This window comes from Anguilla rostrata, chromosome 8 (assembly GCF_018555375.3).
Source record: "Anguilla rostrata isolate EN2019 chromosome 8, ASM1855537v3, whole genome shotgun sequence".
In the NCBI taxonomy this organism is placed as follows: Eukaryota; Metazoa; Chordata; class Actinopteri; order Anguilliformes; family Anguillidae; genus Anguilla; species Anguilla rostrata.
In genome coordinates, this window is record NC_057940.1 from 10212839 (window position 1) to 10238525 (window position 25687).

At 44.5% G+C, this 25687-nt stretch overlaps 2 protein-coding genes across 4 annotated transcripts in view; both read left to right on the forward strand.

Moving 5' to 3' along the window:
* dspa (desmoplakin a) overlaps window positions 1-13284 on the forward strand; it is a 25101-nt gene extending 11817 nt beyond the window's left edge. For 2 of the 3 annotated variants that reach the window (XM_064346293.1, XM_064346292.1), the window contains exons 13-24: window positions 786-912; window positions 1488-1674; window positions 1956-2308; window positions 2566-2744; window positions 3336-3474; window positions 3843-4036; window positions 4797-4959; window positions 5348-5431; window positions 5804-5911; window positions 6319-6417; window positions 7006-8832; window positions 9800-13284. In XM_064346293.1, coding sequence (XP_064202363.1) covers window positions 786-912; window positions 1488-1674; window positions 1956-2308; window positions 2566-2744; window positions 3336-3474; window positions 3843-4036; window positions 4797-4959; window positions 5348-5431; window positions 5804-5911; window positions 6319-6417; window positions 7006-8832; window positions 9800-12364 — 6025 coding nt within the window. In that variant the 3' untranslated portion in view covers window positions 12365-13284. The remainder of the gene's footprint in view (window positions 1-785; window positions 913-1487; window positions 1675-1955; window positions 2309-2565; window positions 2745-3335; window positions 3475-3842; window positions 4037-4796; window positions 4960-5347; window positions 5432-5803; window positions 5912-6318; window positions 6418-7005; window positions 8833-9799) is intronic. The other variant, XM_064346294.1, reaches the window with a different exon arrangement.
* A 12036-nt stretch (window positions 13285-25320) lies between these two features.
* LOC135260311 (tensin-3-like) overlaps window positions 25321-25687 on the forward strand; it is a 34434-nt gene continuing 34067 nt past the window's right edge. The window contains exon 1 of the mRNA XM_064345555.1: window positions 25321-25615. Coding sequence (XP_064201625.1) covers window positions 25376-25615 — 240 coding nt within the window. The 5' untranslated portion in view covers window positions 25321-25375. The remainder of the gene's footprint in view (window positions 25616-25687) is intronic.

Genomic DNA, 25687 nt, shown 5'->3' on the forward strand with positions numbered 1-25687 from the left:
TGTTAAAGCAAATTGAACCTGATTGATTATAATAGTACAAGCAGAAAGAAATGTACCTAGAGGCTTGCATTTGCTTATAATTTTCATTTGCATGTTCCTTTATAGATCTACATTTTAAGATTTACTTATATTCTGGATGATTTTAATGCCTCAGATACCATGGGGTGCATATCACACCTATGAGTGGATATTATTGGTTTATAACGGTTTTGTCACATGTTCTTAATGAGGACATAGCAACCCCTTTTGGAGCTTGCAGGTGATGGATGTTAGAATAAGGGGGTGTTTCACAAAGCAGGATTACTGAGTTAGCTGGATAACTATGCTGAGTAAAACCCAGAACAGCTCTTTTTACTTCAGTCCATGTTCCAGATTTTGGCTCAGTGCAGTTATCCGGCTAACTCCTACTTTGTGAAACAGCACTCAGAAAAATGCTTACAGACAATGGACAGGCCAATTAGCCCATATAGGCATGGCATTTTACTGTAATTCAGCCCAATACAGAGCACCTGTTCAATCCAGTATACCGTACCAATTCAATCCAGTATATGGTGCTAATTAAATCCAGTATAAGAAAATAACTTTTCAAGCTTGAGTTTTTTTAGAATGTTATTTTATTAATTAAAGCCTTTTCATCTTCACCTCCAGTTTGAATGCCTTGATTTACTTTTCTACCTGTACTTGGGTTCCCTTGTTTTCAAAGAGTTCCATTGCGTGGGTACAAGGGCCATGCTTGTTCCGCATGACCCGGCAGTGACCTTGGTCTTGTTCCCTCCCGTTTCCAGGAATGAGCAGTACTTTGAAGCCATCATGGGGATCTGGAACCAGCTGTTCATCAACATCAAGAGCCTGATTTCCTGGCGCTACTGCCTGCAAGACATCGAGCGCATCAACTCGCTCACCATCACCATGGTGAGTCTCCCGGGGCAATGCTCCTTCCGCCCGCTCAGTTGGGCAGAACATGGGCGGGGCTCCCAAATCGCCATTAAAGTTGCACTCACTTATCAAAACGCTTAGCTTGGTTTACCCATGCTATACATTTAATGTAATGACAACACATAAATATTTTTATCAGTTTTATTTCATATTCAATAATGTTACTACTACTAGCTAATGTTACCATGTGTCGAGTAGTTACTGTAGCTTTCCAGATGTACTGTTTGTTTATTTTATGTAGCCAAGTAGGCTAACAAAGAGCCTTACATAAAAGCATGTCTAGCTCGGTTTATGGAGTTTATCGGTAAATAAGATAAGATGTTTTTTAATTTTTGTGGAAAATAAATTAAAATGACTAGAATGATCTGTGGTGTACTCCAGTGTATCTGAGTTTAGACCAAAAATAGTGGTGAGAGTTTGAACTAAGGTGAGGTGTTGTCGTATTTGTTCTGGGTGTGTCTCCTGCTGGTTGTCGGCTTTGCGTCTTTAATGACGCTGCGCTTACGTGGAGTGCGAAAACCTCAACGTATTTTTTTTCTCTCGATCTGCAGCTGGCCAAAATGCGGCCGGACGAGTACCGCAAAATCCTCAAGAGCCTGGAGACGCGCTACCAGGAGTTCATGCGCAGCTGCGTGGGCTCGGAGATGTTCGCCGACGAGGATAAGGTGCAGATGGAGCGCCAGTACACGGGCGCTCAGGACCACTACGACAAGCTGGTGGTGCAGCTGCCCACTTACAGTGAGTCTGCTTCCAATAGTCTGCTCTGCACGTGGGGGGGGGGGGGGGGGATTTATATCCTTTCGTTTAGCTTTCAGGTGCACACGTAATGCAAATAATACATTACATGCTCCGTGCGTCTGCACCTTAAAAAGAGTACATGAGAGTAACATTAAATGTCTCTAAAAACCTTGAAGTAATGAAATCTTATCACATGTACTACTTGGTTTAGTTACTTGGTTCAGTCACTTACCATTGTAGTAGGTGAAAGGAGCCCTAAACACTGTGTTGGCACTCCACAGATTCAGCCACGCAACAAGTTCAGGTGGAGACCATCCAGAGGCCTACCCAGACAGTGTTGGTCAGCACCCAGCCTCCGAGGCCAGTGAACTCTGTCCTCATCTCTTCCAAGACCACCACCACCAACGTTTCCCAGAGTGCAACGTCTCCCCCCCCAAACAAGGGCTCCTCCACTCCAGTTCCGAGCCCCACCCCGAGCTCCTCCCAGAGTCTCCAGAGTCTGACCCTGCTGTCCGAGCTCCACGCCCTCAGGCAGAAGCTGGAGTTGGCCGAGTCTGGCCTGACACAGCACATCCACGTGCCCCTGGGGGAGAACAGTGTCCATGAGTGTTCCCAGCGCATGCTGAGCCTGGAGGTATGGTGTTGCGCCCGGCCCTACCCACTGATGGGAGGAGCCTATCCATCAAGATCACTCTCATCACTGGGATGGGCCTGCCTCTCAAGCCACACATACTGCTAGCCACTAGTCTGTTAACTATCCTTTGCTGTGGTTAATGGTGCATGTATTTTGTTCAGTTAGCCGACCAGGATCAGAGTGTCTGCTGCATATATGTAGTCTGATATGGGATATTTTTTAATTCAGTGTTTGTTTTCATGGACTGTAAATTACAGCAAATCCACCAGAATATAGACTCAATCCGCGACGAGCACGTGAGGCTGAGGGAGAAGATTCTGATCCAGCTGGAGGGGATGAAGGACATGGACAAGGCCAAATTCCTGCGCACTGAGCTCAACCTCATCAACCAGAAGATAGGGAGTCTGGAGGGATTTTCCACCAACTACATACAGAGGTGGGGGCAGTGGCAGTGCTTTTCTTCCAATGTTAGAGCCACCAATTTAGAGACAACCCCTCAGGCGTGTTTCCCAATGGCAGTGGCTACGTGAAATGGAAAGAGGGCCAGGAGCCAATCAAGGAAAAAAAAAATGTTTGGGATGTTGTGGGTGTATGTGCTTGCGTGTGGTGTGTGTGCTTTTCGGGGAGGGGTTGTCATGCTGTACCTTCTATACTAATATGTAATGATGCGTAATGTGTTGTGAAATATGCTGTATTGTAAAGCATGATAGTTTCTACCACCTATGCATTTAGCTACATTGCAATCATGTAGCTGATGCTCTTACTTGGAGTGGCTTATACAATATAGGAGAAACATAAGTGAATTTGCCTGGTTACGTAATTTGGGCAATAGGTATATGTAGTTTATAGCTAATCAACACTTGGCTATGTCTGTATTCTCTTAAACTTAAATGTCTGCTTTCAATTTTGAATCTAATATTTTACCGTGTCCTGGTCAGGATTTTTACTTGTTTGAGAAAGTTGTGACTGCATATGTGTGTGGAGTTGCTAGCCGTGTGTCTGAGCCTCTGGCTCCCCCTTTCTGCAGGCTGAAGTCACTGCAGGCTCTGCAGCAAAGCTTGTTGCAGGCAGAGGACATCATCAAGGTGCATGAGGCCCGCCTGACCGAGAAAGAGACCTCCTCTTTGGAGCCGAGGGAACTGGAGGATTATCGGGCCGTGCTGAAGGTAGCTAGCTAGCCTTTCGTTCATTTATTTAGCCTAGAAACTGCAAGACGTGGTCAACTCAACCTCTCCATGCATGTTTCTGTGCTCCCAAGAGTCCACAATTCATAAGATTTCATACCTTTATGTTGTCTGCTGCTAGCTTCCGCAGAACATAATGTTAGCATATGACTAACTGAATAAGCTGAGTGGTTGGTATACATTGCTATGGTAATAATGATGATGATCATCATAGTAGTGGTGATGATGGTGAGGATTTTAATGATATTGATGAAGATGACAAGGCTCGATATTACCGCTCATCGCCGGCAGGGTCCGGTGTCTCCTGTGCTTCTGGAACTTTCTTAAGTGCCACGTTCCTTTCTGTGCAGAGAATGAAGCAGGAGCTGGACCAGAAGAGGGACGTCCTGAAGAAGCTGGAGATGGAGCTTGGGAACACTGAGCACTGGAACAACCAGATCAGCCAGTCCTTCCACAAGTGTGACGTGGACCTGTCCCGGTACCGGGAGCAGGTCACCCAGATGATCGACCGGTGGCGTCGCATGCAGACCCAGATCGACACCAGGTCAGAGAGACGCTCAGCGGCTACATCACATTACATTACATTACAGACGCTCTTATACTTAGCAGACGCTCTTATCCAGAGCGACTTCCATAGCTTTTATACATAGCATTTACACTGCATCCATTTATACAGCCGGATATATACTGACTCAATGTAGGTTAAGTACCTTGCTCAAGGGTACAATGGCAGTGTCCTACATCCTACCCGGGAATCAAACCTGTGACCTTTAGCTTACCCATTATACTACACCTGCCTCCCTGTCCCAAGATCATACTGAGTTTATATCTCCCTTATCCCATATACTGGACATTAGATTTCCCTCATATCGCATACAGAGATCATGGTCTGTGTGCAAACAACATTTGAATTTGATATTGAAAGTAAATGCAACAGTTACATTTTTTTTATTGATCACATACTCTCTCTAAATCGCTTGCATCTATGTTATAAGTGCACTCATCAGAATGCCATATGCAAGTCCATGTTCCAGGATTGTTGTTTTATGGACAAAAATACTGATATGGTCATATTGTGGTCACGTTCCATGAGATATGGGACTATGTTCCATGTTTATAATTTCATGAGTAAAAAGACCATTGCGGTTGTGCTCCTCAGGATACAGGACCATGTTCCAGGGTAATAGTTTCCTGAGTGAAAGACCAGTGCGGTCACATTGCGGTCATGTTCCTCAGGATATTGGACCATGTTCCAGGGTTAGAGTAAACCATCATTGTGTTCACACTGTGCTTGCGTTCTTCAGAATGTGGGACCTGGAGAAGCAGCAGCAGCAGCTGAAAAATTACAAGCAGACCAGCTCTCAGGTCAACAGCTGGATCGGCGATGTCCAACAGAGGCAGGACTCCCTGCTGTCCAAAAAGTTCAACGACCTCAAAACCCTCACTGAGCACCTCAACCAACAGAAGGTACCGGCACAGCACCTCTCTCCACGTGGAAAAAGTCAGAAGACTTCCCACCGTTCCAAGGGGGCAAATGAGTGCTCTCTGCATATGTCCTTTTGCTTAACATTTTTTATTTAAAGCAGAATATGGTGAGAAATCAGTATTGAGTTAACCCCCTGAAACTGTCAGGTGTAGCAAGCACACACCCAAATCAACAGCCCTTTGAATGTTTGCAATGTGTAGCCATCCACTTTCACTGGGTTTTAATAAATTCTGACAATATCTCACTGGATACCGTTTAAATGGGCACCATACAGTGTAATCTCCATTATATACATTGTTTGGGGAAAGTATATATTTGTGCCTAACTTTGTGTGTGTGTGTGTGTGTGTGTATGTGTGTCGATCTGCAGATGCTCTACTCTGAAATCAAAGGAAAGAAGGACAAAGTTGACGATGTCGTGAGGGATGCACACACCTGCGCATCCTCAATCGCGGTGAGGGTTTAACTGCACAAACCGTTCATCTGTGGCACTGAAACAACTCTTAAACCCACTTACCAGGGCACCACACTGATCTCTGTCACTGAGAATGCCTTTAAATACTCTTAGCTGGGGAACGCACTGATCACTTCCATGTTGATGAATCATGTTAAAAATAAATAATATAAATAAATAATAATAATAGTAGAATGAATGTTCACTGTGCAACGTTATGCGCAGAGGTATGCACAGTATATACTACACAGTTGTGTTAAAAGTTATAAATCAAACCATTTGTGTTCAGATGTGATGAGTTATGAATTCTGGGATTTGTAGTTTGCAGTATTAGTATATGTGACTGACAGGTCGCGCCGGTGTGTCTTGCAGGACTACGAGGTGGAGCTGGCCTCATACAGCGCAGGCCTGGAGACACTGCTCAACATACCCATCAAGAGAACCATGCTGCAGTCTCCAACAGCCATTGTCAGGGAAGAGGTAAGCAGAGATGTGCATGGGTGGCAGAGGGTGAATTCTATCACTGTGTACGCTTCCTGTACCATTCCCCAAGGCTCCAGAATTCCAGCAGTTTCCTTTCCACTATATTACTTTGCCCCATATTTATTGGAGGATGTAGAACCTTCTGTTTATTTATGCTTCTTTGTGCATCTTTGTTTGCTTAGACGAGTGTGTATGTGTGTGGGTGTGTGTGTGTATGTGTGCATGTGTGTCTGTATGTGTGTCTGTGTTTGTGCAACATATGTATTCTGATATTTATGTACATATTTTTGTCTAATACGTCAAAAAATATACAAGCCATTAATATCCATCTGCCACTATTGCCATTGGTCACCAATGTGGAGTCATAGGTTTGTGTAATGAGAGACCTGCTGTCCTTCCCCCAGGCTATTGACATCCAGTCCAGGTACATCGAGCTCTTCACCCGTTCTGGTGACTACTACAAGTTCCTGGGAGATTTGCAGAAGAATATGGAGGAGCTGAAGGTACACCACTGTACAGAGTGGGCTCAGAGAGTAAATTGGTACAGGGGCAGTGCTCTGGGTAGTGGGTAGGTTAATCCAGAAAGGATGAACTGTGTAAACTTCTGTTTGTGGCCATTTTCTTGATATAAATTTAATTGTGCGAAGCCCATATTTTATTATATGATAAAATACATATACATTTCTAATTTATAATAAATGTTGAATGTGCAACATAAATGAATGCTGAATGTCAGTATAAAAAATGTATTACATTTGTTTCTAATCCATAGGTTTAGGTTTTCATTCATTATTGATATCTGATGGATAACCTTACCTCGCTATTACTACTTCAAAGTGCATGATGTTAATATAAGTGAATCTGAATGGTTAAATTAATACGTGCACATCCAGTTATATTTTGCTTCATTTCACCAGAACATCATGTATATATTTATAAACATTTAGCAATCCAATCACTTAAAATTTGACACGACAGTCGTGAAATATGCATTACAAGATGCTAGTTTTGATGGTCATTTGTGCTGTCACACCTGTGTTGTGTTGTATTGTGCTGGGTCTCACGGAAAGCCTCAATTTCTAATCACGCAGATGAGTAACACCAGAATTGAGCTTTTGGAAGAAGAGTTGAGGCGCTTGAAGGAGGAAGCTCAGGATCGGGCCCAGAAGAACCGGTCACTGGAGGACTCCCTCTCTCGATACCAGCTGGAGCTCTCCCAATCCAAGGACCAACTCCTATCCATGGAGGAGGTCAAACGGACCCAGGCCTTACAGTGCAGCGCCGCCAAAGATAACCTAGACAGCACCTACAGCCAGGTGAAGGACCTGGACGACAAGGTGACGCGCCTCACCTATGCGCTCGACGAGGAGAAGAGGAAGCGTCGGCTGGCAGAGGAGAGGTACACCAACCAGCAGGACGAGTACGACCTCATTGTCCGCAAGAGGCAGAAGGAGCTGGACGATGTCAGCCGTTCCAAGCTGGAGATCGAGAAGACTATCAAGGAAAAGGAGCGAGAGATCGAGAGGCTGCGGATGCAACTGGAGGACGAGGAGGCTCGGAGGCGAACTTCTGAGTCTGAGCTATCAAAGGTAAGGAATCAGTATAGCCAGGAGATAAATAACATTAAGCAGACGTACGAGTCAGAGATCCATGTCACCAAGGTCAACATCCAGAAGCTGTCCCAGAAGAAGGATGAGGACTCGGTCGGCCTGAGGATGGAGTATGAGAGGCTATTAAAGGAGAAATCGGAACTGGAGGAGGAACTGAGAAAGATCAGGCTGTCCCTAAGCCAGGCAGAGGAGATGAGGAGGAAGGCGGAGGAGGAAGTGCGCGAACGAAAGACTGTAGGGACGGAGGAGGGGAGGAAGAGGAGGGAGCTGGAGATCCAGATTGAGACCTTCATCAGGCAAAGGGAGGAGAGTGAACTGTGGCTGAAGGAGGCACAGGGGAATGCTTCCAGGGTGACGCAGGAGAAGGACAAGGAGATCACCCGGCTGATGCAGGAGGTGGAGGAGGAGAGGCGTAGGAGGAGGGCCCTGGAGACGGAGAACGGCGGCCTCCGGAATGTCCAGGCAGAACTCCAGGCCAAGCACACTTCCTCCATGGAAGTCGTCAGCAGGATAAAGGCATCAGAGGAGGAGATGGGTCAGGTCAAGGTGGAGCTGGAGAGGGAAAAGGCCGACAGAGCTAAGTGTGAGCAGCACATCTCCAGGCTGGAGATACGAATCAAGGACCTGCAGCGGCAAACCGGCGAGCTGGAGGCCGAGGCTCAACGGCAGAGGGAGGCGGCCCAGAGCGAGGCCGCCCGGAGGAAGAAGGTGGAGACCGATCTGGAGAGATCCACCCTGGTCTGTAAGGAACACATCACCACCATCACCCTACTGAAAAAAGAGAAGGAAGATGTGTCCAGCACCGGTCAGCAGGCCAAGCAGGAACTGCGGAGCCTCCATGAGAGCCTTGACAAGACCATGAGGGACTACAAAGCCGCTACAGAGAAGCTGGACAAGCTGACTGCCGAGCTGAAGGCCCTGCACCAGCAGCTGAACCAGGAGCAGGCGCGGGTCCGAGAGGCCAATCTCCGCAACGAGACGCTTTACAAGACCATTGAGGAGAAGAGCAAGGTGCTGAACGACAACAGCAGCGAGATCCAGAAGCTCCAGGCCATGACGCAGTCCCTGACTAAGGAACGACTCAGGCTGGAGGAGGAGCTGCGGGTCCTCAGGCAGGAGAGGGATGAGCTGAAGAAGGGGAAGGAGAGTATTGACAGCCAGACCTCCACCCACATATCCTCCCTCGAGGTGCAGCTACAGACCAGCAGCAAGAAAGCACTGGAGTTCCAGAGCCTCATTAACGACCTGTCCAGGGAAAGGGACAAGTTGAGAGCGGAAATCGAAAAAATCCGAAAGCAAGTGGCTGAGGTATTATTTAATTAGAGATTTTTTTTTTTCCAAATTAGTAGAAATCGCACAACTCCAGCTGCTTCACGCTGATCGTTCCACCTTGTGCCGCTATTGCATGCTGTAAGTGGTTTTGGTCCGCGGTTGGGTCCTAGTGGATTTTTTCCGTATTTTTTGTCTTGTCAAAAGCAGAGCACTTGCTTGATGGGAAATGCAGTCTAATCATTTGTGATCAAGATCATGTTTTAGCTATCAAGCTGTTTGTGTGCAGTTATGTCACTTGTAGCTTGCAACCTCTATGGCATTTCACCATACGACAATTTTGTGGGGGTTTATTTCGAAATCACAAGATTATTATCTCTGGGGTCTTATATTAGAAAAATGGTTATCTAAAAAAATCGTGTGATTTCAAATGAACCCTTAAGATTATTTGTAGAATGTTATCATATGAACCCTGGAATGGCAAACAGAAATTATTGCTTCATAAGTACTTTGATGAGCTGCCATATAGGACACTGTTTGTTTGTTTAATTGTCTTTTATATGGTACTTCTGCCTGTTTGTGCTGGAAGAATGTGCATGAGTGTTGTCCGTGCAATTCTAGCAGTAAGTCAATGCAAAGTAGATAAACGCAGGCATGTCCGCATTTGTACTGCATGAATGAATTGGTAATTTGAATACATTGCAATTACCTTCATTTAATTAAATCAATGCCAATATGACATGTTATAAATTCAGAGGGTTCTATCTGATATTTCTTTAAATACGTTTTTATTACAATAGTTTTTTGCCAACAGTTGAATCATCTGAAATTATTTCTAAAAACATATCAATGCTGCAATTAAAAGAATGGCATTATAGACATCAGTAGAACCATATAACCCATAGCCCTTAAAATGTATAAAATGTGAATCTTGGTCAACTTCAGTTGATTTAAACATATATTTGCTAGCTAATTTTCATTCTCATGATTCTTTTCTAATTCACAGTCATCAGGTCTTATGCATGAGTCCCAGACACGCTACAAGGACCTCCTGCAGGAGAAGGAAACCCTCCTCCTCAGGATCAAGACGGTGGAGCAAGAAAAGGGGCGGGCACAGAAGAACGAAGATGAGCTGTCCCGCATCCGGTTGTCCCTGGAGTCAGAGATGCGGCAGAAGCAGCATCTGCAGGATGAGCTTGACCAGCTCCGGAAGGACTTCAATTACTGGAAGAGCCAATATGAGCTGAAGGACGGGCTCCTCCGCCAGTGTGACACTGACAAAGGCAAGGCAGAGCGGGAGCTCTCCTCCCTCAGGAGCGAGATCGAGAGGTTAGCGGCCGAACTGAGGGCCGTGGAGGAACGGTACAAGGGCCGGCTGCAGAGCTCCGAACGGGAGGTGTCTGAGCTGACCCGGATCAGAGAGGACCTGGAGAGGCAGCTCCAGCAGCTCCGGATGCGCCTGGTAGAATTGGAAAGCAGAACAGTGGTTGACCATTCTGCGACCATTACCTCGGCCGTCCCTAGCAAGTCTGTCAGTAACACAACTACCACTACCACGACTGTCACTACTAAAAAGACCTCAGGGAAAGATATGAAGGTGCCAGGGATCCGTGGCGAGGTCACAATCACTGAACTGGTAGAATCCAACCTCCTGGATGATTCAGATGTCAGGAAAATTGAAGAGGGCCTGCTCACGAGCGAGGACATTGAGAACAAGCTAAAGACATATCTGCATGGGTCAGACTGCATCGCGGGAATCTTTGATGAGAAGAAGAACAGGACCCTTCCCATCTACCAGGCCATGAAGGAGGGTCTTCTTCGCCCAGGCACCACCTTAGAGCTTCTGGAGGCACAGGCCGCCTCCGGCTTCATGATTGACCCCATTAACAACCTATTACTGACTGTGGAGGAAGCATGGAAGAGGAACCTTATTGGTCGGGAGTTCAAGGCCAAGCTGATGTCAGCTGAGAGGGCTGTTACAGGTTACAATGACCCACGCACAGGCAAAATCATCTCCCTCTTCCAAGCTATGGAGAAAGGCATCATCGAGAAAGGGCATGGAATCCGCCTGCTTGAGGCCCAGATTGCCAGCGGCGGTATCATTGACCCCAAAGAGAGCCACCGCATTGATGTGGATGTAGCCTACCGCCGGGGATACTTTGACGAAGAGATGAACGAAATCCTGTCCTATGAAGGGGATGACACAAAGGGCTTCTTTGACCCCAATACTGAGGAGAACCTCACTTACCTGCAGCTGAAGGAGAGGTGCATCACTGATGAGAAGACAGGCCTGGTTCTGCTTCCGCTTTGGGACAAGTCAAAGTCTCGGCAACAGGGGAAGTCCTCGCAGAAGAACACACTTCGCAAGCGCAGGGTGGTGATTGTTGACCCAGACACACAGAAAGAGATGACAGTGCGCGAGGCCTACCACCGGGAGCTTATTGACTACGATACTTTCCTGGAGCTGTCAGAGCAAGAGTGTGAGTGGGAAGAGATCACCATCACAGCACCCGATGGTACCACACGCCTGGTGGTGGTGGATCGAAAGACTGGCAAGCAGTACGACATCCAGGACTACCTGGACAGGGGCCTTCTTAGTCAGAAATCTGTGGATCAGTACCGCTCTGGGGCGCTCACCCTCACAGAGTTCGCTGACCAGATCCTCAACAAGAGCAACATGGAGCTGTCTATAACGTCCACTAGTGCAGAGGATGTGGCCACATGCAGTAGCCCCACACAGCTTAGGCCCTCCTCCCCCACTGCCCGAAAACGCTTCTCCAGCATCTCCATAACCCTCTCTCCAGCATCAGAGATCCTGGATGACCTGAGTCCCATTGCTGCTATCTTTGACACAGAGACTGTTGAGAAGATCACCATCCCAGAGGCCCATCGCCGTGGGATTGTGGACACCATCACAGCACAGCGTCTCCTGGAGGCCCAGGCCTGCACGGGGGGCATCATCAACCCCGGCAACGGCCAGAGGCTCACGCTGCAGGATGCGGTCCACCAAGGTATCATCGACGAAGACATGGCCGCCAAGCTGAAGCCTGCTCAGAAGGCCTTCCAGGGCTTTGAGGATGTGAAGACCAAAAGGAAGATGTCTGCAGCTGAGGCCATGAAGGAGAAGTGGCTGCCCCATGAAGCTGGTCAGAGGTTCCTGGAGTTCCAGTACCTTACTGGAGGCCTGATTGAACCTGGGACTGGCCAGAAGGTGTCCATTGAGGAGGCCATCAAGAGAAACTGGCTGGAAGGGAGGGAGGCACGCAAGCTCCAAGACACGCGGCTCTATATCAAGAACCTGACCTGTCCAAAGACCAAGCTGAAGATCTCCTACAAGGAAGCCTTGGACAACTGCATGGTTGAGGAGAACAACGGGATGAAGATGATCCAAGCCACCTCTATCTCCTCCAAGGGTATCAGTAGCCCGTACAACGTACGCTCCAACTCCGGGTCCCGCTCCGGTTCTCGAACCGGATCCAGAACCGGGTCCCGCAGGGGCAGCGTGGACCTTACAACCTCCAGCGCCTTCAGCTTTTCCTCCAGCAGCTTCAGCAGCAGTGCCTTTTCTTAAAATCTCCTTAAGATGGGTTTTTGAGGATGACCCATACCAGGGGCGTTTTGTCTTTGTGTCCAGATTGAGAAACTGGTGCACTGAAACTAGGGGTGGAAGGCAGGTGGGGGGGGTGTTTGGGACACATGATTCCACAATATTTAGTTATGCCTAGTTGCAGACTGGTATCATTTAGTAATAAGTCTAAAAATGCTTACTTTGATTTAGCTCAGCATATACCCAGCTTCTGACTGTTAATGCATTTAATGTGTCGATGCTTTTTTTTTTTCTCTTGGGGTGATGAGGAATATGGAAATATGATTGAAATGTTTGGCATAACAGTTTGAATGTGTTTTAAGCTTTTTATGAAAAGAAATGAGAAGGTGGGGAACCATGTGGCACAGTCCGTAGGTTGGTTGATTGTCAATCTGTACACTAATTCCCTGTGCAGCCGGGGGTTCGATTCCCCACCCTGGCACTTTCTGCACTGTGTTCCCATTTTTATCTGTTACTCTCTCTGCATTCTCCCTGTCTTACAAGGGAAAAATATATAAGGAGGAAAGGAGGATGCACTGCCTACTCTCCTTTTTTAAAACAAAAAAGAAATGAAAATGCACATGAGAATTGAGCACACTTTCTGTATTTTAAGCACCTTTGGATCATTATAACATAATACTACTTAAGTCTTGACACTTGTCTTTATTCTGTTTGTTAATGTTTTTTTTTAACAGTTAGTGCCTTTTCTATGGAGCTGCACACTATAAAAACAATACTTTTACACAATAAACGTTTCAGTTTCCTATAAGTAGCCATAGAAATAACCAAACACATTACCGCAAATGCACTTCTGACTTCTAGGCGTAATTTTTCCATAATGGAACGTGCTTTTGTATGTATTTCTAAAAAAAATAATAAAAGAAATAAATGTTTTAAAACACTGAGTGCAGTGCATCATTCATGTTTATTTGGTCTCATTCATTTCTCGATCCAAATTATCCACCCTGCTTTAACAGATGTTAAAGTAAACACCTCCCATTCCATTGGCAAAGGCCTTAGTTTCTGATGGATAAGTTTTAATTTAGGGTGTCAAACTCAAGTCCTAGAGGGTAACAGTATCTGCAGGTATTTCTGGGTTCTATCAATCACCCACCTATTAAGGCCCAATTAAGACCTTGGAAATAAATTAGGTGGATTGTAGCCAATCATTGACTGATGAAGTGAAATTAATCACTGCTGCCAAAGAACGCTAAAGTCCAGCAGACAATGCAACCCACCAGGACTGGGCTTAGACCTTTATACTTTTGGTCGATTTTCTGCTGAACAGTTTGCACAGAGGTAGAAAAAAAGAAAGTATATTACAAAATGAATGCTAATGCCAATACATAATGCATCGTCCCTCAAAAGTTTTGTTTCTTTTTTTTTTGTTTTCTGTTTGGTGTAGACCTGTGAAAAGAGAATTAACATGATACATTATACAACTGTATATGCCATAGTCTACCAATAGATGGCAATAGAGCTACTTATTGAAGAATTGCTATTCTCCATTTTCATCTATTCACTGTAAATGTAAAATTGAATAAAGAAACAGAATTTCTGAGAATTTCTCTTTTTGAGGAGCGCAAAATACCTAAACGCTAAACAGTAAACTTTCTGCAAGAGAGATACTGCATGATCGACCATAACTATGAAGAACTGTGGCACACAATGCTAAATAATTGCACAACTAGACTGTACGTTACACAGTAACTATGCGCAACTGCAATGTCTGATACACAAAAACCACAAAACAATACTGCACGATACACAATAACTATGAACGCCTATAATGGCTGATACACAATAATAGTGCACAACTGCAATGTATGATACACAACAACTGCACAACAACACCGCACGATACACAACAACTATGAACAGCTTCAGTGTGTGATATGCAATAGTTATGCACACCTGCAATATACAATAAGTATGCACAGCTTTACCATACAATACACAATAATTATCCGCAACTACAATGTATGATACACAATACCTGCAAAACTGCAATGAGTGATACTCAATAATTATGCATAACTGTAATGATACACAATAATTATGCACACTGTGATGACCACTCATCTTGTCAACAACCCTAATCTTGCTCAGAAAAAAAAATGTGTGTGGTTTGGCTCCCACACTAGAATGACTTCACAAAACATAAATCTTTTATAAAAGAACAGTTCATTGTGTGGCAAAGAAACGAGGTAAATGACGTACATCAAGTACGTATTGTCTGAATTCATCCTTATATGAACACATGATTGATTTTATTCCTTCAACATTGTTTTATATTTGCTTGCATTTGGCATGGTTAATTAATACATTGACACCACATTTCCAGGAGAATCCATCACTGTAGTATTTATTTGAAATATCATTCTTTAGAATGGTGAATACGCAGATGAAGGGGATTGTCAGATTTAGCCATAGACAATGTGTCAGATGTAAAATATGAAAGGTGCAGTCATAGACACACAAACTAGCGGGTAAACATGACAGAGTGCAATGTCATGAGGTCTAACACACCCACCCTGTGTTACGAATGCAGTTGATTCAACAGGAAAGACATCAAAAAATCTGTTATATATATACTGTACTATATATATATATATATATATATATATATATATACACTATATATAATACATACTTATTCTGTATATATTCGTATTATAGAAAACTATATTAAACATATAATAAAAATATATTTTTTATACTATATTTTTGAAATTCGACAGCCAGACAGTTGTCATGGCCCAACAGAAAAGGACAGTCATTTCACTTGGTAATGACACAGGTTTTTTTTAAAAAGGATGTCCTACCCTGTTTATGTTATGTTATGTCTGTTATGCTTTTATTGCACTATGTTTATCTTATTTTATTTATCTATTTTATGTTCACTGTTATGCACCACCTGACCAAAACAAATTACTTGTATGTGTAAACCTACTTGGCAATAAAACCTGATTCTGATTCTGATTCTGATTCTGATTCACAGTTAATACAGCCCTCCTGAAGAATACTTCACTAATGCCCCAGTGTGAGGTGGGAAGAGAGAGAGAGAGAGAGAGAGAGAGAGAGTGGGGGGGGGAGGGATCAGGGAACACTGTGGCAGCACAGTGGGAGTAACTGTCGCCATGGCAGCGGGCCTGTCTCAGGAAGTTGTACAGGGTTGAATGGGGGATGGGGGTTGGGGGGGGGGGGGTGGTGTGATGGGAGGAGAGAGGGTTGAGCTCCAGTTCAGAAACAGCACAGAGGGCTTCCTCTTCAGCTGCAATCACAGAGGGTGCCGGGAGAGAGAGAGATAGAGAGAGAGAGAGAGAGAGTGGGACGCGTACGCACACGGCCACACCGACTGCCAGGAGTCCAGCTTCTCAGCCCCCTCCCCTACCCCAAAACAACTGCCCCCCACCCCCTACCCCTGCAAAGATGATCCAGATCTCTCGGTGAGGAGTCCCAGCCGCAGCTCGTCTGTTTGGCCCTTCTCTGTGGCTTCTTTGTGCTCCGCTTCGCGAGGGATTAAAAGGCTCCCTGGAATGCTGAACGCTGTGAAAGGTAAGGGATTGGGGCTCCCGAGGCTGTTAACTCTTGGGGGGGGTGTTGGAAACGAGGGGCTGTTGGGACAGGGTGGCTAGAACCACGCGTAATGCACTGTGTTCACAGTTTAGCTTCCTCCACGCTTTCATTCAGATTGCTAAAAACTTAGTTTAGACCAGTTAGTTAACTTCAGGGATACAGACTTGTCCGCTGCACTCTCTCTTAATTCTGTTTTTTTCACTCTTTCTCGTTCTCTCTGTTTCATTCTTTTTCCTTTTATGTCATCCTCTCTAATTACAGGATCTGAAATGTGGAATATTCAATATGAATATTAAGTGGAAATGCTTAAGCCAGTGGTTAGAAAGCAGTGTCTTATCAATGGTGACTGGTTGGTTTCTGTGGCTGATTGAGACTGTAAGATTAGGGACATTTGAGGCTTGTTAGATAGAAGCTTGATGGGGTTAAGGGGTTTCCCCTGATTACTTTGGGAAGCTTTGATGAACTTCAATAAACAGCAGCCGCCATCATCTCACCACAACACCCCCCCCCCCCCACACACACACACATACACACGCAGGCGTTCATGCACCCTTTCTCACACACACACACACTAACACAAACACACATACACACAGACACTTTGGTACATTTTTTTTGCCTTGGTGTGTGGTAAAAGTGTGATTCTGGCCTAGAAATGAGACGTTTGCCTCGCAGTGTTTGCTAAATGGCGACCGCCAGCCAGCGTACCGTAGGTGTGAGTCGGGGCAAGCCCAAATCCGCACCGCGCTGCCGTGCGGGGAAAACAGGAGCGTGGAATTCCCCATGAGGAGGGAATGAACGTTAGACACTGCTACGATGGAGTCCTATCATAGCCCCTGAGAGAGACATGCTGAGAGAGAGGGAGAAAGAGAGAGAGAGAGAGAGAGAGAGAGAGAGAGAAAGAGCAGAGGCAGCAGCAGACATATATGTTATTCAGTAGCCTGGGGGCAGCTATGTACAGACACCTTCTGAATGACAGGCAAGCTGTCCCATTTACCTTGGCTCCATTTTCGCCCCTCGTTCACCTTTATTTGGGGATTTTATTTCTGCTCTGACAGACAGAACTTATGTGCACCCCTGGGGTTCTGCTCTGTCTGAGCAGAGGCGGGAAGTCACTGATCTACTCCTTCAAAGCCTGGTACTGTAACAACAGGCAATCAGCAGATCACACTTTTGAGACAGATTAATTTTAATTTATTTTATTTTTTTTATTTGTTCAAATGAGTCAGTGACTGTGTGCTCATTGTGGCTCCACCCAATTTGGGGTTAGGAATGCAATGGTTTCTCAGATGAGGTTCTGTGACTGGGCAGGGACCACGTTGGGGGTAAGGGGTATGGGGGGGGGGGGGTGGGTGACAAGCTGTGAAAATATTTAAATTTTTCAGCGTCCTTCGAGCGGAGCTATCCGTCACAGATAACATGTGCAACTCATTAAAGAAGAAGCAGGAAGGGTGCCTGAGTGAGAGAGCGAAAGAGAAAGACAGAAAGAGAGAGAGAGAGAGATTTATCGTTGCTGAGCTTTTTTTCTTCTTCAGTATTTTATGTTATGAAATTGTTTGCTTTGGCAATAAGATAAAGCGGATTGTCATGCTTATGAAGAGCATCTGAAAGCCGGAGAGGAGAGGAGGCACACTTGTCTATTTATCTGTGAGCTGAGTGATAATTACATATTCCTTTTTTGGGATTCCTTTGCAGTCAGGCTCAGATCCCTTTATAGATTTGGACGGGGGGAGTGGAGGTTATGACCTCCATGCCACCCATAACAAATTTTTTTTATGAATTGTCTTTTGGAAGCATTCATTCAACATGTGCATTTTAACAATGGCCACAAATAGCGCTGGTTTACTTTTCTTTAAAAAATTATGGGTTTGTTTAGTTGATAATAAAAGGACATCAAAACCTTAAAACAACCAGTAAAACCCAACTAGAAGGGACTAATTAATTTTTGTATTTTAAACAGACTTTTTAAACTCTTGTTACGCCATACCGTAGCTTTATTATGTTGGTTTAGCGTGTGATTTTGGATGCATTTTCTAGCTTTTCTGTTTTCGGACGTCTCCGTTTGGTATTAAATTGAATGGCACCTTTTCCTTGTGACTTTGGTTGTGGTTCTGATTGAATCCAGCTTTAATTGATGGATCCTCAGCACTAGTGAATCTGTCATGCAGATCCATCTCATCTGCGTATCAGTGGCATACAGCTCTTAGATGACTACTTTTCACGGGTAGTTCCTCGACCATCGTATGATAAACGAACGAGGATGTCCTGTAAAGTGAGGCCGAGCCCAGCAATCCTTTCTCATTGCATGTCTGCTTTTCCTAAACACATACTTTATATGTATATAATCTGCTGGTCATAATTAGTACTGTGTGATGCCTTCCACAAGATTTAACACTATAGTGTTGCTTCCTTCCTTTATTCAAAATGAAATTATGATGTAGAAGGCCAATTGTTTTGTTCCTTGTGTCAAATTTCATTTAATCATCAGTTTATTATATGTACACACAAGCTGGTTGTATTTCCAGTTCTCTCTCTCTCTCTCTCTCTCTCTCTCTCTCTCTCTCTCTCTATCTATATAGCAGACTCATATGCCCCGGTGTCGTGACTAAGAGATGTTTTCTTAAGGCCCATCTCAAGGATGTTTGACTGTAGACTGCAGTGACCCATAGTGAGCAGAGCTATGAGCACGGCCTCTGACTCTGACTGACACCCGGTCCTCAGAAACCAGCAGCTGTGTCTGTCCAATCACAGGCGGCGCTGACCTCGACGTAAGCGAGGCGGTGGCGTTTAAGTGGCCTGACCTTCTCGCCTCCCCATCGATCTGAGGAGACAAAGACCGGGTCTGAGTGATGAAGTGACCCACGGTCACCCTCTCTTTGGCGCCACAATGTGACCAAACCGGTTTCATTTTTTTTGGGGGGGAAAGTTTGTCGAGAGGGGCTTGGATCAGGGGGCTCATTATTATTTTTCTTTTTGTGGCCAATTAATTTCAGTTTTTTTTTCGCACTACAGAATGTGGAACATTGTGGAAATCTATAATCTCAACCATTCAGCCTTCTTTCAGTGATGAAACAATCCATGCAAACTATAGATAGTATTGAATGTTATATGAAAGTCTTTGGTCTTAAGTGTTTTATGAAAGTTTGCTGCAAACATTCTGAAGGATTCTTCATTTTACTTTCCCTTTGACCAACTTCAAATGGCAAAAGGCCTGAATGAACAATCCTCACAGTTCTGTGCTCGTTCTCAGTAGATCTGACCATTATTCAAGTGCCAGATTGTTACCTGTGACTATTTTTTTTGAGTTCCTTTCCCTCTCTCCTCTCTGCAGAACATTAATCTCCTGATATGTAAGGCCATTGGCTGACTGAGAAATCAATCATCAGGGCTGCTGGGTAGCTCATTCGGTTATGGCACCACACTGTGGTACAGGGATGAGCTCCACGGTCTCAAATCGAATCCAGACTGTGCTAGTGCCTATTGTGGCTGGTAGCTGCATAGGGTGACATTGCTTTGTACAGGATGTGGGAGGGTTCAGTCGGTTAGGGGACTGCATTTCATTGCTATCTAACGATCTTCATTGCTCAATCAGACGCCTGTGGACTGCATGCTAAAGCCCCATACGAAAGGTCTTCCTCTGTCTCCAGTCTATGCAAGCTTAGCTGCAGTCTGTGGTGTGAAAAGAAGCATCTGGCGACAATTGTTTCATTTTTCCAGGGTTGTCTGCACTCTCCTGATACGGCAGTGGGGTTTCAGTGAATGTGGCTGCGGTAGTGCAACATTAAAAGAAAGAAACTGATCATCATTTCAAGATTGTGGAAAGGGGAAGTAAAAAAAAAAAAAGCACCTCCATTTCTTCTGAAGGAGCGGACTTATTTCCTGTTACAGTCATTTATGGGAAGAGAAGCCAACTGTGAAGTCATGTGACACCACCCCTGGAGCCCTGAAAACAGCTCTGAGCTTAATCTTTCCTTTCTGGCCTCCTGAAAAAAAAGGCTCCTGGTGAACTTTCCAGAATGCTGCCTGCCCCCGTGGTTCAGGAAATACTCATTTCACGAATATCAAACTTCAAAGCTCCCTCACAGCTGGTCCGCTAGACCTGTGCTGTACATCTCAGGCTACTCCTTAGCAAGATTCCTAGCCTTTGCTTTAAAAAAAATAAATAATAATAAATAAATAAATAAAAATCCTTCAGGCTTTGAAAGTTTAGTAATCTTGCATTTGTGCGTGGGGGTTTTGCGCAATCCCTATGGCGAATGCACAGAATGGAAGATTCCACCCTAGGTGTGAAGGAGAGGGTGTGGCCCGGGAGAGGGCGTGGCCAGGTGAGGGCGTGGCCAGGGTCGACTGGCTGGCCGCGGGACACGCTTGTGCGGAGATGAGTGATTGTGGCGCATATTTCTCCTCTGCTGACAGAGCTTCCCGGCGGGGACGAGTTGAGAACTGAAGAGTTTTGGGCCACTTTAATCTCCTGACTCAGCCCTACTGGCCTGTCGGAGCCTGTCGAATCCTTTCAACAGTCTCATTCTCCCCCCTCTTTCCTCTTTTCTTTTTCATCATTCGTTCTTTTGCTTTTCGGCTCTGGTGCTTGGGCTTTGAAGATGTCTTACAGCATTGTTTTTTAAAATATTTATTTATTGCTTTAAAAAACCAATCTCACCGTCACCAGGGAAATGCATGATTAGATGGTAGCAATGACTCCTGCTCAAACAAGATTATTTTGGCCTGCTTGCAAAAATGAGAGATTTCCGATGCAGCTGTGTATCAGTACACTGGGCTCACACACACAAGCATGCACACACACACACACACACACACACACAATATTTTCTTCTACACTGATATAATTAGAAGTGAAGTGAATGAAGGAGCTCACAAATTAAATTATGTAAGCAATAAGCCTGGAGAGAGGTTTTTCTTAATTCTGAGCTCTCTGAAGATAAAGAGTTCATTGTTATGGTTTTTTTGGTCCAGCGAAACCCTTTAATGATTTGTTGGAAGTATATTGAAACTTTAATTAAGTTTACAATACTAATAGTTGGTTTGTTTGGCTAACTTGACACATGCTAATTATAAATGGACCTTCTGTGCCTTCTTGGCTATATTGCTTTTGAGACAAATGCTGACGTTCTCCACCTTTGTAAGTTACTTAGGATAAGAGTGTACTATGTGAGTGTAATGTAAAGCACAGACTGTGATTACATTTTCCACAGTTCATCGATGTCTTGTGATTCTCACTGAAACATGTCCTTTTTAATTCAGTAAACTCCAGACAGCACTGACCTCAAAGGCTGATAAATTAAACCAGACAGCTCATTCAGCCATGATGATAAAAATGGAAAAGTAAAGGATTTGTCAAAACCTGCATGACTTTGCCTGTTTTTCTTCAGCAAAGATGGAAAGGTTGTAGTCACGTTGTCAGTGACACGTGTTTTTGATTTTTGTGTAGGTTTCAATGGCAAAATATGCACTAGATAGCTGTCCCTTCTGTAATACATCACAGTTGCTTTAATCAAATTTATGATATACATTATTTTGTATTTCTTGGCCTCTCATTCAGCGCACGTGGTCCAAAGTGCAGATGGTCACAAAATGCACAGTACGCTTTGCCCCCCCCCCCCACACCCCGGCTTTCATCAACAGGGTACTTATGTCTTGTGTACTCGCCCATTTATATGTTTCATGTTGTTGGAACCACATGCTAAAAACTGGATTTTACTTGATGTGTAATCTGGCAATATCTGATCCTTCGTGAGATCAAGTACTGTACAGTTATTGTATAACACGTATAAAAAAAACTAAATGCTAAATGAGCATTAAATATCGGCGGCCATTTTTACTGGCGACGTAAGTGATGTCAGTGTTCTAGAATTCCGTGGCAGCTCATGTATTTCTCGTCAGGTGTCAATTTTAATTGCGGCTGAGGCCAAGGGATGCCAACTACATCGTAAATTAGCTGTGGGGGTACGGAAGGACCCTGTGATATATGACTGTAAGCAGAAACAAAAGCAACACATGCCCATAAAGAATACTTTTAAAGACAGGGCACCAACTTCTGAAGAGAAACTTTGACACTCAAGTTCACCAAAAGAAGTGCTTCAGACAGAGCAAATTCAGCGTTGGAGTTTATGGAAACACCTAAACCTGTTGCCGTGGTTTCACTCCGGGAAGCGATGCCTCATATGGGCGTCTGGCTCTGCAGAGGGAGGGTGTGAGGTTCCTAATCGGGACAGTCCCTGGAAGAGATTATTTGGGGTCCCACCCAAGTGTCCCCACACCCTCCCTGGAAAGTTAAAGCTTGTGTTCACATCACTGCATCATTACTGCCTGCGGGGTTCAACAGTGTTTGACTTGCCTTTAACATGTGCCTTTGTTAAAAATACCCACATTCTGCCAGTGGTGTAAATAACAGCAAACAGAGACAGTAGCAAAACATAGACACCAAGATACTCAAAACTCAGTGGAATATTGTAACACTGCCCCAATATATACTACGAAGGGAAAAGTGACTTTGTTGTAATGATGTGCGGCTGTATATTTATCTGAGAAGCCCTCTTAAATGTTGAATTTGACATTCCCTTTAAATGTAAAGAAAGGTACGGTATTTTGCTAAAATATGTGGATGGTTTGTTCAGAAACATAAAGCTGGTAGTTCAATTACAAGAAATGCTGCACTGCCACTTTAATACTCTTTTCACACCAAAGCAAGGACACGGGCAAAACCTATGTGTGTCATTGGTGTAAATGGATGTCCAACCTGAACCTGGTCATGACCTGGGTTTTACACAGGTTCAACACAGCTTGACTTCAGTATGACGGGGGGCACGTGTTACTTTGTGTTGGTCACTACTGTGGATATACAGTAGGCAGCAACTTATCGCCATTTTCAGGCATAAATCCTGCTTTCTTCTCAATCACAAAGACAGTTTAATAGGATTGCAGACTGTGAGCAGGTACGTTAACTTTTCATTAGGGGACTGGAAAGAAACCCTAGAAAAGTCTTGGATTGCCTGGCCAAACTCCAGATCGCCCACCATGATGAATCTCCAGTGTAAACAAACTTCTCTTCTTTTTAGTGAACTGCTTCCTATTGCCAAACCCACTGTAAACAATCTTTTAAACATCCGTTTTTTAACGACATCAAAATGCAACAACGCTGTTCATAATGCTTATCACACTCCTGCTGCATCCATTCTACCGCTACTTTACACCAGGCTGACTAGCAGAGGATGGGCTCCCCCTCTATAGCTGGGTTCCTCTTGAGATTTCTTCCCATCAGGGAGTTTTTTTCTCATCGCTACTTGAGTGGTTTTTTTTTCCCACCAGGGAGTTATTTTTAACTCACTGGTTAGTTTCGTTTTTGGGGGTCCAGGCCTGGTTTTGTGCAAATTTCCTTCTGTTACTCTGTATCTGATTTGATTTGATGGTGTGCGATGATGATGTGTACGGCAGTAAGCTTCTGGAAACGGCCTTTAATTTGAAAGGGTGTGACTCGGTGACCATAGCGTGGTGAGAACGGGTCAAATGCGGGTTGAGCCTGTGTTCAATAAACCCGTGTCAACCCCAGGTTTCGTGTCCTAAAGGGATATTAGGTGGAAAGATCCAGAACCAGTTGTCCTGGAGGTGTATCCTGACCTGTGATTGACTTTCTTTTTAAAACAAAAAAACGGAGTGCAGAACTGACCCGGGACAGTAGTGTCCTGTCCCTGCGAGGGTCTGAGCAACGGTCCGGCCAGCGGAGTGTTCCAGAAACAATAACGATCCCTCACCGCTGTTTATTTATTCTGTTGCATTTCGCTGGCCGTACGCCAGACCAGCCCCACGAGGATTTGCGCCCTGTTTTCTCTGCGGCGGTCATGAGACTCTCTGTCGCTTCCCTTCTTTTAAAATGAAAAAAGTTCACGATTCCGTCCGCTGCTCGTGCTTGCCTGTTGCGACCGGCTCAAACCCGACTGCAGTGAAGTCCACAGCGAGCAGTTTAAAAGCGGTTCAGTGGCTGTTCACAGCGAAATCTACAGCTGAAGGACAAATTGAGCCATGAATCTACTGTACTCCAGTGAGATCTGCTCTCTGAGACCTGAAAGCTTGGAATCTGTAAAGAAGTGGTCATACGCTTAACAGAACATTACAGAGAAAGAATCCCATTTCAAGAGCTATTTAAAACAAACCCTGGCGGCTGCAACTACTTAAGAACTTACCACACAAAATTTTAAAACAATTTTAAGAACTTACAATGAAAGAATTACAATTTGATATTCTGTTTTGTAATTGTGTCTTTAAGGCAAATAAAAATATTTGTCACAAAAAAGAACTTACAATAGCAGCAAAATTTTGTGAAATTGTGATACTAAGATCAATATATGATACATATGTCTAATTTAATGTGAACTTATGTTATGGGCAATATATCAATGCTGTGTAAAAAAAGAATAAACGTTTAGTTCTTTTCTCTTTTCTTTTTGCTCATTAAAACTGAATGTATTAAGGGGTAAAAGCCTACAAAACTGCTTTGCCGTTTATTCAGGATGTCTCATTCCTCCCAGTTTGCCACCACTTTGAGTAGTTTTCCACCGGTGCTACCATCTGTGATTTCCCTTTTCAAATTGGTCACCATGACCCTACGCACTGAACAGAGTACAGGACTGAGCTACAGGCTAGAGTTGCAGAGGTTTGGGTTCATCGCTCCTACCCCTCCTCATGCCCCGCCCCCACCCATGAAACCCCTCCCCCTCCTGCGCCTGTGCCTCCTCTTGCAGTTCTAATTGCTGGGCGTGCTATACTCTGGCTCCAGGGCTTTCCAGAGTTTAGGAAACATTTTCCTTTTTGGCGAGCTCAGCAGAGCAGAGCAGAGAACACAGCCGACAGCTTCAGCTTACAGATCCAGCATGGCCGACGAGGGACAGGAGGGAAGCTGCTTTCCAGCAACACAGGAAGGCCAGAGCTGAGCGAGAGGACAGGGAGTCACATCTTGTGTGAGGAGTTTACTGCAGAGCCAGGAACTGCATTCCATCAAAAAAAAAAAAAATACTCCAGTATTTAACTGCCTACTGTGAGTTTCTTTTGAAGTCCCTTATAAAAAAAGCAATGACAGGCAATGACCTTTTACTAAGTTTAGATTTACACCATGAGCGTATTTAAGATATATGCTTTCTGTTTTCAGTTAAATTTAGATTAATTGATTTCCATTTCATGTTTGCATTGCTGAAGAAATCATTTCATAGAAAAGCTGAATGTATAAATTGCCCCAGGTTGCTGATAATTAAGATGGACTATATAAATTTTGATTTTAGTATTGAAATTTCAATTTTGTGCTATTTGTGTGTGCGTGTTTATGTATGTGTGTGCGTGTGTGTGTGTGCATATGAGCATACATTCCCCATTTTGGAAAGAACAGCTTCAGTTGTAATCCCCATTGCAATGGCCTTCATGGATTCAGGAAAGAAACACAGCCATGCATGCATTCTCTGGCCATTTCTGCTTATCAGTCCTGTGGACTGTGGACCACATTGCATAGATCAATGCATTTCTTCCACTGCAGTCGCAGGCAGACTGCAACAAATCAATCAACCAGAGAAGCTGGCACTGCGTGTTGAGGCAGGGAAGACCTACCGTGTCCCTCCCAGGGAATACCACATTGGCCCACGGGACACTAACATGGTCAGGGTTCCGTTTCAGAGCATAAATCATACATTTCAGTGCTTTAACAGGATGTTCCTGAGACCCCATATA